Source organism: Geotrypetes seraphini, chromosome 3 (genome assembly GCF_902459505.1).
Source record: "Geotrypetes seraphini chromosome 3, aGeoSer1.1, whole genome shotgun sequence".
In the NCBI taxonomy this organism is placed as follows: domain Eukaryota; kingdom Metazoa; phylum Chordata; class Amphibia; order Gymnophiona; family Dermophiidae; genus Geotrypetes; species Geotrypetes seraphini.
In genome coordinates, this window is record NC_047086.1 from 81,697,434 (window position 1) to 81,711,116 (window position 13,683).

Consider the following 13,683-nt stretch of genomic DNA (forward strand, 5'->3'; position numbering starts at 1 on the left):
CTTCAGTCCTACCCTTTGCTTCTTACCCGCCAACCAATTTTTGATCCATCTATGTACATCTCATTCCACACCATGGTTCTTTAGTTTCCTAAGCAGGCATTAATGGGGTATCTTATCGAAGGCTTTTTGGAAATCCAAGTATACGATGTTTATGGAGGCCCCTTCGTCCATTTGCTTATTTACTCCTTCGAAGTGCAATAAGTTCGTTAGGCACGATCTTCCCTTGCAGAAGCCATGTTGGCTTGTTTTCATCAGTTTAATCCTTTCTAGATGCTCATCGATGCTGTCCTTTATCAGCGCTTCCACCATCTTCCCCGGAACTGATGTCAGACTTATCGGTCTGTAGTTCCCTGGGTCTGTAGTAAGATTTATGGTTGTACTAATCAGTTACATAAACAAGTTACGTGCCTGTCTTAGTTTTCTAGGGAAGACCATAATATCTCATCCAGGTTCAGCAAGCTTTGCCTACTTACATGACACAGAGACCCAGGCTATGAAAAATACTTTATTAGAAATATAAAAATATAATTCATAGCCAACAGTAAATAATAACTAATTATTGTTCACAAAATATCCGAATACATATATGAAACTCAGTACATAATTATCACACCACACTTGTTAGATAAATGAGTAAAACTAATTCTTACACACACTAAATAATTCCTTATAACAATAATTCCTGATTAGCAGCAACTAAAAATATAGCTTATCACCACAGGTACTTAAGTAACCTTGTCCCAAAGACAATCAAATTCTCTCTCTAACCCAGCTGAAAAGACATATAATTCCTTATTCTCACCATCCGATTAGGCTGTAGTACAGAATCAGGTGAAAGGGAAGACGTCTTCTACTCAGCACTGAAGATAAGAATTCTCTTTGTACAGGAACAAGAGTCCGTTAGTCACTGGAACAGCTGTAAATTAGGTTGTCAGCAAAGGTTTCCTTTATGTGATGGAATCCAGATCTGTTTAAAAGTCCAGTTATCTCTCTCTCTGGCAGAGAGTCACAAGAGGTAACTTTTCAGATCTTAATTATTATAGAAGATGTACAGAAAACAACTATGATAAGATGTGAGCTTCCTCACATCCTAGCACAGACTAAATTAATAATCAAGCACATTCCACTTGGTTCATCAGATGACCTCTCCGGACCAATCCAGAAACATAACTTAGATGAATAACCTTTTTGTATAAAGTCTTGCACAGGCTGTGAAACAGAGGCACCTTTGTTAGATAAGACCAGCACAGGAGATATAACTCCCCCAAGATTCACACAGGCTGAGCATGTAGGCATAGCTGGATGTCCTTGACTAGAATACAGTTCTGGTACATACCCAGAATGCATCAGGCATCATAAACAGCAAAGATGTTTTCTTCTTTCTCTTCTTGCATGGTTCAGGCTTAAATGATGATTCAGGCTTTATGATGTCAGAGGCCTAACCTTCAGGTGCACATAAGGAAACACCCCTACAGGTTGCCTCTTGAACCTTTTTTTAAAGATGGGTGTAACATTTGCTATCTTCCAATCCTCTGGAATCATCCCTGTTTTCAGGGATAAATTACAAACCTGCTGTAGTAACTCCGCTATTTACACTTTTAGCTCTTTCAATACCCTAGGGTGGATTCTGTCCGGGCCTGGAGATTTGTCAGCTTTTAATCTATCTATCTGCTTGAGCACATCTTCAAGGCTTACCTCCATGGATGTTAACTTTTCTGCCTGATCACCTTTAAAGATCTTTTCAGGTTCCGGCATGCTGGATGTGAAGAACATGTTTAGTCTATCCTACACTTCTTTTACCTCCTTCACTACACCTTTCCTGTCTCCATCATCCAGAGGTCCCACCTCTTCTCTTCCCGGCTGCTTCCCTTTAACATATCTGAAGAATGGTTTGAAATTTCATGCCTCCTTGGCTAGCCTCTCTTCATATTTTCTTTTTGCTCTTCTAACCACACGGTGACATTTTTTCTGATGCTTCCTATGCTCTTTCCAGTTTTCCTCGGTTTTGTCCTTTTTCCACATTCGGAATGATTTTTTCTTTTCTCCTATCGCTTTTTTCACTTCTTTAGTTATCTATGCCACTTCTTTTCATTCTTTTGTTATAAATTGATAAATCAATTAATATAGGTTGATAAGGTGGTCTGGTTCCTCTGTGTGGTGCATATTATCTGTACTTGCTCCACCTTTGCTTACATCTTATGCTCTTTTAAGATGCTTTATTGTGCATTGTATTGACACTGTAAGTAGCATACTGTGCTATAATCTGAATATTGTTTCTGCTGAAATTATCTATGTTGAGATTATTGGTGTACATTTGCCTTATGTGAATTTCTTCAAAAAGGCAGTAAATAAATCCTAGTAAATAAAGATCTGAGGTTTTTTCTTTCCTAAGGAAATATATTTGTGTACTCACAAGTTGATGCAATACTTAGTGGAGAGATTAGAATATTTTATATGTGCAACATAGACTCTTAGAACTCAATGCATACAAATTCCCACACACAAAATTTACACCTGCTCTAAAGGTGCAATTGAGCTTGTGTATAAAAATGTTTTATAAAAGGCATTTGTACCTAGTACACACATCTGGTCCAGCTACACCCAACTATGTCCCAAAGAATGTCTGTGTGTGTTCTTGGCATATGTTTTTATACTCATAGCACATGTGTACTCTTATGCAATTTATAATAGCAATCATGTTATATGTATGGAAAATGCTTTATAAAATTAACCCCATAATGCACAAGTAAAATAATATCTACAACAAAAAAATACAGACATGTATATAAACAATTGTCATTAATAAGAAAAATATCCAATGGCCTTTAAATACATTGTTTCTGCTCACTGATTTTTGATTAGTAATTATTCTTTTAGTTTAGATAATATCTCTCATGAAGCTTATTACACATATCTTGATAGAAGTAATCATAGCTTGAGGTCAGCAGAGGGAAGTTTTAAAAGAAAACTCTGGTAGCGAACACACTCCCTTGGACTTTATACCCGCATGAGAACAGGCTAGCAAAGTGCAGGCCAGAAAGTACGTACAATGATTTGGAAACTAAAATCACAATTTCTATAATCTCTACCCTGAATTAAACCTATCCTCTTTTCCTCATGGGCTAGGCCACACATAATATTAAACAATGCATGTAGTCTTACCTGTATTAAGAGAGAAGGGCAATATTCAAAATAATATTACATTTCAGCAGGTCTATACATAATTTTTCATTACAGTTCTTAATATGGATTGTTTTTAAATATGGGTTATGCTGTTTTATCACTTGTGTGCGGGTTCGTGCATTTTTTTGACAAGATAGTGTGAATGTCAATTATCTCTCAATTTTCTCACAGAACAAATTAAAAAAGAAATGAGATACCAGGTGTACCACCAATCTACTTCTCAACGTTTACACAAAGAATAAAAAAAGTAGACAGCTCCTTCACAGACCAACTGTACTTGCAAAATAAATGTCTCCAAATATCAGGAAAGGTTAAACATTCAACAATGTGCAATAGCAATAACTCAAAGATTATAATAATATATGATATTTGAGTGCTCTGGGAACTCTATTAATAACAAGTCGCCCATCGTAACTTAAAGAAGCAAATAGCCATGGGTCGGCAGATGACCATTCTGCTGCATACACACTGTCTTCGTGTTCTTCATAGGTGGCTATTATACTATCCTGTAGTGGCTCTTTAGTTCTGCAATAAAAATAAAAGAAAAGTTTAAAAAATGCAATTGATTTGTAAAGCAAAGTAAATGTTAATCTTAAAATTTGTAAAGTACCCATGTCTGTTATGTCATTCCCTCTGTGAGAAATTCCCTAATCCCTATTTGCCCTATTTGTCTGTTTTAATTAGATTGTAAACTCCATTCATTAGGAATGTCTCTTACTTGTTAATGTATAGTGCTGCATACATCTAGTGCTATAGAAATGATAAGTAGCAGTAGAATTATTGTGCAGCCCCAATGAGAAAAACATTTTCTGCCCATGACAATAACTTAACGCTGACTTTTACAAGGCTGCGGTAGAAGTTACTACCGTGGCCCAGCAAGGTAAATGCTCCGAAGCTCATAAAATTCCTTTGAACATTGGAGTATTTACCTTGATGTCTCATGGTAGAAACTATTAATGCGGCTTCGTAAAAGGAGACCTTAGACTTAAACCTAAGAAATGCTATCAATCCAGGGCAAGCAGTAACCTCCCCCACGTCTGTCTTACCAGCAGACTATGAACTTTTCCTCCAGGAAATTGTCCAAAACTTTTTTAAAACCAGCTACATTAACTGCTCTTACCACACCCTCTGACAATGTATTCCAGGACTTAACTACTCTGTGAGTGAAAAAATATTTCCACCTTTTGGTTTTAAAAGGATTTCCCTGTAACTTCTTTGAGTGCCCCCTAGTCTCTGTAATTTTTGATGGAGTAAAACTATCGATCCACTTGTACCCATTCTATACCACTCATGATTTTGTAGACTTCAATCAAATCTCCCCTTCAGTTGCCTCTTTTCTAAGCTGAAGAACCCTAACCTCTTTAGTCTTTCCATCCATTTTATCCCCTTGGTCGTTCTTCTTTGAACCTTTACTAGTTCTGCTCTATCTTTTTTTGAGATATGGTGACCAGAATTGAATGCTATACTCAAGGTGAGGTTGCACCATGGAGCAATACAGAGTTATTATAACATTCTTAGTCTTGTTTACCATCCCTTTTTTAATAATTCCTAGAATCTTGTTTGCTTTTTTAGGCCACTGCCACACATTGGGCAGAAGGTTTCAGGGTATTGTCTACTATGACACTTAGGTCTCTTTCTTGGATTCTGAACCCCAAAGTGGACCCTAGCATTTGGTAACCATGATTTGGGTTATTTTTCCCAATTTTCATCACTTTGCATTTGTTCACATTAAATTCCATCTGCCATGATATGAAAAACTACCAAAAGTATAGCTTTAGCTTCCTTCAAAACTGGAAAAGATCTGATTAGCACAATCAACATCCATACACTTTGTTGGTTTATTTTTGTGTTAGGTGTAATTTTTTTTTAACATAGTAGGATTTTTTTTCCATTGTTTTGTATACTGTATAGTAAAGTAACTAGGATACAAAACAGATGTCCCTAAGAAGTGAAATCACAGAGTATATTCTGAAAATACCACGTAAATACTGACCCACAGTGAGAAAAAGACAGACAAAAGAAAGAACATACTGAAGTTTTATTGATCAATGCATAAAGAAATGCAATAATCAAATTAAACTTGCTTGATCTTAAGGTTTAGATCTCAGCAGAGACACAAGTCTTGTGCTTGTTATTTTGTGAAATCCACAAACCAAAATGGTTTGTAATTCATTTTATAAGTTCATTATTTTTAGAGGTCACCCTAAATGAACCTTGAGCCTTGGACCCCCTAACTATTTAGGCCTATAGGCTCCCCTCTTTGAGATTCAGATTTTAAAAAATACAAATATGATCACCTCAACACCACCACTCTTAAAATTATACTGTAAAATTGTATAAAATACATATCAACAGTTCTTTCAGTTTGCATGGCTGCTAGGACCTATCGTTTTGACTACAGCTGCTGCCCCAGGAAAGTGCCTAATTTGCCTATATGTTAAGCTGATTCTGTTCTTTTATAGACTTAAAATACTAACCCATCTTTTATAGTCTGCTTTTGGAATCTCTGTCTTCTAGGAAACATTGCAATTGAATCAAATCAAGGAACATGTACTGCAGGAGTTATTATTGAAGAGTTCAGAGGTAACAACAGAAAAATCACTTATAAAGTAAATATTCTGGACTTATTTCAAACAGGTTTAACTGTACCTAGTCCCTCTGATTCTATAATTGCTTGGCTCATGGTTAGCGTTTACTAGACAAATTGGAGTTTTTCAATCCTAATCAGAATTTTCATGAGCTCGGCTTCTTTCTTGGCGCTTTGCCTTGTCTTGAAGTAATTGCTTCCTCCTTCCATGTGCTGGTCAACAATGCTCAGCCTGAAGATGTTGTCATTCATTCCGGGGAACCTTTACCTTCCAGGAAAGGAAATGAATTTGGCCCTGATCCTGGTGAAAAACTACCACGGAGCTCTTTAGCCTACACTCAAACCCACTGCAGACAGAACCTGGGGTAAGCCTTGCTCCCAAGGGAACAGTTCCTGAACCCCCGAACTGTTAGTGCAGGATAGCCAAGTGGATGTCCTGTAAAGCAGTCTTCCCCTTGGTTACAGACTTCTGACCTCAGAATCTGAGCTCTCCCACAGCCAGAGATGTCCCAAAGTTGGGAGATTCTGAAGCACTGAAAAGCCTCATGATCAGATTTTTTAAAAACCTGAATAAAGGAAAAATAAATTCAAGCAGAACAGACAGGCTTCTACCATCTTGTGTGTAGAGAGATAAACTGAGGAATTGCAGGACAGCCCAGAGCGATGGGAGGTGGAACAGAAAAATGTTAATGATTCTCTCTAGACAGAATCTCACGGGAAGGGACTTACTACCCATCTGTGGTGGAGACAGAGATTGTGTCTGATTTCAAGACAGCCTGGGATAGGCACGTGGGATCTCTTAGAGAGAGGAAGAGATAATGGTTACTGCAGATAGGCAGACTGGATGGGCCATTTGGCCTTTATCTGCTATCATGTTTCTATGAATTGTATGCTGTTTGCACGGCAAAGTAGGTTTTGGGTGAGTTTTGGAGGGCTCACCATACAATGATTATGGTGAGATATGTACTTGGGACCTTTTATGTGAAGTTCAATGCCATGTCCTCTAGGGTGCTCCACTGCTCTGCTGAGATATCTATGTGACCAATCTACTAAGAATGCTGGCCCCTTCTACATCCTATTGCCTAGTTTTTATGTGGTTTTCATTTGGTCATTTTTGAAACAAAAAGATAGATGTTTTTCTAGTTTGAAAATGACCATTTTCTCTACTGGAAATTTGGACATATAAAAAATGCCCCTCCGTGTTACATTTTCTATGTTCAAGTACTATAGTGAGATACCAAAGAATTCTCTCAAAAATATAATAAAATATTGAAAACTCCAAACTGGAAGTAAAAACTTTCAGCATCTCTTTCATTTTAGCCACCCACATCGCTGGTGACTACCGCTGGAACTCAGGAGCAGTGCTGAGGTTCCCGACAAAGGGGGTTTTATCCACCCGAAACGGAACCCTGTAGAACTGAACATTGAGCACGCTTCTAGCAATTGTTCCAGCCATCAAGCTTTCTATAAAACTACAGAAGATAAGTACTGTGTTCCTTTTCTGGAGTCTTTACTTCCAGCTTTGCGGTTTTCAATAGATTTACAGGCATTGGATTTGAACACTTATATATAACTAGTCTTGAAGCCCGTTACATTAACAGGTGCTAGAATAGATGTCTGTCTTTCTTTCTTTCTGTCTGTCTCTCTGGCCCCGTCTGTCATTCTTTCTCTCTGCCTCAGCACTGTGAGGTTATAGAGAATGACACAGTGATAGAATCCGTCACTGCCACCGTCCCCACACATAACCGTGGGAAAACATCCCATGCCATTCTTTAGTGTTTATCTCAATCTCAGTCCTTTTACACCAACATTCTTCAATGCAAGGCTTGAGGGTCAGTGGTTGTGTCCATTCATACTCTTGATTCTTCCCTCTCTCCTGAAAGAATGCAGATGGTTTATTGCGGTTATCAGCAGGGATGGGGACAAATTCTGTCACCGTGTCATTCTCTAGAACCTCACAGTGTTGAGGCAGTAGCCTTAACCACGTCAAATTTGGTACCTTTCCATTACATTTTCAGAGAATAGTTTTGCCCCAAGTTATCCAGTCACTGGTCTGTTTTTCTTCCCCCATCCTAACTAAAGCAAATTAGCTCTGACATTCCTGCATCTGAGGCATATGACTCTTGCCATTGAAAGGCTATGTTTCAAGAAACAGATTGATCTGACAAAAGTTAACACCAGCCTTTTTGTGAGGGTGGGGGGAGGTTGGGGGGGAGGTGATCACTTGGGTAACCAAGTCTACTTCTACCTTTGTAGTTACCCTGGAAGATTGTTTATAAGCATCTTAAATAAACTAAAACCCACAGGCAAAGTCAGCATCTCTCTCTGTTAACAGGCCACTTCGGTGTCTTTGTAGAGCGCTAGGAAGCTTCTGTAGCCCTTCAAAATACCGCTGTCAATAATTTGAAGGTGGGCTGTCCAGGACCTCCACAGGGCTCCCACACCGTAGGGGAAGTGCCTCCGGGTGGGGTATTTGGCCTAACGCGCCTTACCGTCACTCCGTACTTGAGCGCGATGCCCTGCAGCATATCGCCGTCGCTCACCCGGTGCTCCATGTAGCTCACGGCCAGAGGTGCAGTCACGCTAGCTGTATTGCCATAGGAGCGCGTCTTGGTGCGGGCCAGGCTCTGGGAGAGCTCGCGCAGACCTCCATCACGGAAAAACAGCACTACCGGCCAAAGTTTATTTTAAAGTTTAAAGCCGCTGCGGCGGCTCCTCGCACTATCGCTGCCTGCGTCGGAAGCCTTCTCCGACGCAGGTGTGGCTCATGAGAGGAGCCGCTGCAGCTGCTTTAAACTTCAAAATAAACTTCAGCCGGTAGTGCTGTTTTTCCTTGATGGAGGTCTGCGCGAGCAGGGAGGCAAGCCCTTCTTAAGGGGGCGAGACAGGCTGCTGAGGAGCTTCGGAGGCTGCTGCTATTAGCCACGCAGAGACGGAACGGCCGTGCCAGCGCCGCTCTCCCTCTCAGCGAGCCGGGCCAGAAAAGGAGGAGGAGAGTTACAGTTAGGTGCAGTCCGTCTGTTATATGGTGACGTATAAGCGCGCATGCGCACTCTTGGGCCACATCGCGACGGATCAGGGAACACGGCTTTAGAGTGCGCATGTGCGCTTACCATTTTATTATTATAGATTGATTTAAAGTTGGACAGTCACAGCTTTATTTATTTCATTTTTGCATTATTCACATGTTGATTCAGACAAATTACAATAACAGAGCTCCGGGGATGTATCACAAATATCACCCATTTTGGGTTTATTATGTGTCAACTCTGAGTTAGGGGTTTGGTTCCCCACACAAGAATTGTGATAACTAAGGACTCTCATTTGAGTGTTTTTGTGCTGTGCTATCCCACTCTTAATTTTTGAGAGAATTCTTTGGTATCTCAATTGAAATATTCTCTCTTATTGGGTTCCATTTTTTGAAGTTTTCAAGTACTATAATGGCCAAGATGGACCAAAACTAGGGCCTTGGGACAGTGGGGCAAGGGGGAAGAGGATTAGGGCAATTTTTGTCTTTATTAAAGCATGAGTTGAACTGCAATATGGAACTATAATGTGTTCATCATGGACTGGATCTACAGGTTGTGCATGTCAAAAACAGAACCATAGAAAATAAAAGTAAATAACGACCATATGGCCTTTTAAGTCTGCCCATCTATACCAACCACCAAGCTCTACAATCCCTTTTTCTCCCTTTATTCTCTGTGCTTCATCCCATGTATTCTTGAATTCTGATACAGTCCTCATTTCTATCACTGTTACTGGAAAGCCATTCCACACATCCACCATTCTTTTCTTATATTATTTCCATCCTCTTTCACCTTTATTCTATGACAATCCCAGAACTCCCTGCCTTCTGTGCATTTATACCGTTGAGGTAGTTAAATGTCTCTATCATATCTTCCCTCTCCAATCTATCTTCCAAAGTGTACATATTAAAATCTTTTAAGTTTGTCCCCATATGCTTTATGGCAAAGACCACTAACCATTTTAGTGGGTATCCTCTGGACTGACTGCATAATGTTTTAAATTTTTTGGGATATATGGATAACTTTGTTTCTCTATGGCATGTTTGAAAAGAAAAAAAGTAAACATCAAAAAGTCCAACAGGAGAAAGAACCCACGGGTATGAAACAATACAAAAGGAAGTGGGAACAGACAATGAAAACTCCACTGAAGATCACTGATGCAAGACCAACTTGTTTATTTCAGAAAAAGACACAAGCAGAAGCTGTGGACCCGACACAGCACTGTGTTTCGGCGTCTGAGGAACGCCTGCATCAGGGGTCACTATGGCGTATATGTTCACAGATGACAGGTCTTGGATAAAACAAAGCTTGGTCCAACTAACATGCCAGAATAACCAAAATCACTGAAAAGCTATGAAAATGCTTCCAGCTTTTCAGTGATTTTGGTAGGTCGTCAGACAAATCTGATCAATTTCTTTGACTGGGTGCACTAGATGTGGTGTATTTAGATTTTAACAAAGCCTTTTACAGTGGGTCCCAAAGTGATGGTCTGGGTCAAGAACTGGTTAAGTGGAAGATCAATGGAGATCACTCTGAGGAAAGAGATGTTACCAGTGCTGTGCCTCAAGGTTCTGTTCTTGGGCCTGTTCTTTTTAACATTTTTATAAACGATATTGCTGAAGGGTTGTTGGGTAAGATTTGCCTCTTTGAGGATGATACAAAAATCTGCAATAGAGTAGACACACCAGATGGTGTGAATAAAATGAAGAAAGACCTGGCGAAGCTTGAAAAATGGTCTGAAATTTGGCAGCTAAAATTTAATGCTAAGGAATACAAAGTCATGCATTTGAGCTGTAAAAACCCGAGGGAATGGTACAGATTAGGGAGTGAACAGCTTATGTGCATGACAGAAGAGCGGGACTTGGATGTGATTGTATGTGATGATCTTAAGGTGGCCAAACAGATGAAAAGGTGATGGTGAAAGCTAGAAGGATACTAAGTTGCATAGGGAAAGATATGGCTAGTAGGAAAGACTTTGGTGAGACATCATTTAGACTATTGTGTACAATTCTGGAGGCCGCACCTTCAAAAAGATATAAAAAGGATGGAGTCAGTCCAGAGGAAGGCTACTAAAATAGTATGTGGTCTTCCTCATAAGGCATTTGGGGATAGACTTAAAGATCTCAATCTGTATACCTTGGAGGAAAGACAGGAGAAGGGAGATATGATAGAGACATTTAAATACTTACATAATGTAAATGCGCTTGAGTTGAGTCTCTTTAATTTGAAAGGAAACTGCAATGAGAGGGCATAGGATGAAGTTGAGAGGTGATAAGACTCTGGAGTAATCTAAAGAAATACTTTTTTTTTTTTTTTTTTACAGAAAGGGTGGTAGATGCATGGAACAGTCTCCCAGAAGAGGTGGTGAAGACAGCGACTGTGTCTGAATTCAAAAGGGCCTGGGATAGGCACATGGGATCTCTCGGAGAAACAAAGAGATAATGGTTACTGTGGATGGGCAGACTAGATGGGCCATTTGGCCTTTATCTGCCATCATGTTTCTATGTATCTATTAGAAGAGGAATGGAAGTATTCTTCAGGTACTGATTCTCCCAACCATTTCTAAGGTGTCAAAGTTGTTACACCACCAATCCTATAATATAAGTGGTTTACAAACTGAAAAATCAAAATCTGAGAAAGAAACAGATTCAGGAGACTACAAAGGAAATCTAGGTTTCAATTAGTATAAATGTCTGTGCAATTTTATAACAGGCTTTGCACGCAGAAAAGCCTTCACTGAATTACACCCATTATGTCAGAAAAACAAAGTTCTTTAAAAAACAAAACAAAAAACAACAAAAAGTACAACTATAAAATATAGGTATAAAATATAGGTTCTGAAAACTGAAACATACTTTTCTTCTTGATGGTGATCCTCTTGGTCACTCAGTTCATCATCATCTACCAGATGTCCGAAAGGTTCAGAAGAAATAGATACCATGTTGGACAGAATAACTCTGCTGTCGCTACTACCAGTCAGGACCAATTGATCATGAGAATGGTTATATCTGACACTCCAGACCCTGTAAAATATAATTAAATTCTATTAGTGCAAGCATTTTCTAATTAAATTTCACAATTGCTGGTATGTCTAAGGAATATCGAGCAAAGGGTGCGGAGATGATTTCAGACAATATTACCATATCTATATTTATACGGAATCTTTTACTCAAGATTTCGATATGCTTTGAAAATATAATTAAGATAACACTATTGCATTAGGATTAGGTTATGCCAATCTTGCTTTTGATTTACTAAATCTATGGACGTGTACTAATTTTTCTTGTGAAACTGTAAAACGTCCATGGATTCAATGCATGTAAAATTAGAGCTAGCTCTGTGACAGAGATATCTGATCATTTTAATCAAAATAAACTAAAACAAGCATACATACAAGACTTTATTTACTACTCTTTCTCCTTAAGTATAAAATAGCCCAAACTAGTTATTTTCTCTAGTGCAATGGCATTTAAGTCCTCACAAAATTATGGCACCCTTGTTAATGCTGGTAGGGATCTCCAAGCCCTGACAGCTAAAGAAGTCCTGCTCTGGCAGCCTAGAGCATGCCTGTACTCTGCTGCAGCCAGCAGCACCCTCTATAGGCCATTGCTGCACTGTCTCATCCCTCTCCCATACATGCTTATTTTTGCACAGGCCCAGGAGGGAAGAAAGCCCATAGAGAGTGCCATTAGCTGCAACAAGTACAGCTGGCGGGGCTTAACAATCCCAGCCATCTCAGTTATTGATCTGAATTTGGGGATAAGAACATAATAGCCTTATTGGGTCAGACCAATGGTCTATCAAGCCCACTAGCCTGTTCTCACGGTAGCCAATCCTGGCTAAAATCCAAAAAGAGTAGCAACATTCCATGCTACGATCCAGACTATGGACTCATGGGGGGGGAGGGGAGCTAATGCCCACCCAAATTGGAATATTTGTTATGCCCCTGCTGTACTGGAATGTCTGGATTTCAAATTTGATGATTAGATTCTAAAAAAAAAAAAAAAAAGGAAACAGAATGAGAACCAGTGCTATTCCACAGAATTTTAGTAAGGCTCAAAAACCCAGTAAGGAAGAATATCTAAATATATAGCTAATAAAAGGATTCTTCCTGCAATGCAAGTTTACTGAGGGATCTCTGCAAATGTCTTAACAATATAATTGAGATTTAATAAATTTTGTGTGATAGGTCCTCAGTTTGCACAACTCAATTATCAGGACAAGCCTGTATTGTCGAGTTGAGAGCTGTTTGAACCCAAAGGGGTTATTTAACCCTCAACAGGGCACCTGGAGTCTATGCGGACCCCAGCCATGTATGTATGTCAAGACTGAACGGAAATATTTTATGTATTTGTCACGCAGGCATTCCTGCATAGAGTGATGTAAACCAACTTGACATATGACAGTCATTTCTTTAAGAAAAATTTTTTTTTTTCATTTGGGGTCCAGAGGGACCCCAACAATTTTCGATAACTGAATGCTAAAAACGAATACTGTTGGCAGTCAGGATCAATGTACAATAAGAAGGAAACCTTCAGATTGAATTGTTGGGTAAGTGACATTGTTTACCTATTGCTTTTTTGTCAATTTCTTCTTTGTATAAATATTCTTTTTTTTTTTTTTTTTTGTTTTTTTTTTTTTTTTTTTGTAAATAATTTTTATTGTTAAAGCAGCCAACAGCAATACAAGACTCAGGGCCAATAGCCCTGTAACAAGCAATGAACAAAAGTTCCAGAACAAGAGAACACTCCCACGAGGGCAGCAGACATAAACCACCAATAAACATAAGGAACAAAGATTCCAGGGCAAACAGGTACAGTCCCAAAAAAAGAAGAATAAATCAGCAAAGCCCAAACACTAGGAGCAATTTACCTTTGGACAACT

At 39.1% G+C, this 13,683-nt stretch overlaps 1 protein-coding gene across 4 annotated transcripts in view; it reads right to left on the minus strand.

The window, feature by feature from the left end:
- Nucleotides 1-2,000: 2,000 nt before the first annotated feature.
- The window catches only part of EIPR1 (EARP complex and GARP complex interacting protein 1), a 265,677-nt gene continuing 253,994 nt past the window's right edge, over nucleotides 2,001-13,683 (minus strand). For 3 of the 4 annotated variants that reach the window (XM_033935623.1, XM_033935622.1, XM_033935624.1), the window contains 2 exons: nucleotides 11,655-11,822; nucleotides 2,001-3,708 (listed from right to left, as the gene is read on the minus strand). In XM_033935623.1, coding sequence (XP_033791514.1) covers nucleotides 3,534-3,708; nucleotides 11,655-11,822 — 343 coding nt within the window. In that variant the 3' untranslated portion in view covers nucleotides 2,001-3,533. The remainder of the gene's footprint in view (nucleotides 3,709-11,654; nucleotides 11,823-13,683) is intronic. The other variant, XM_033935620.1, reaches the window with a different exon arrangement.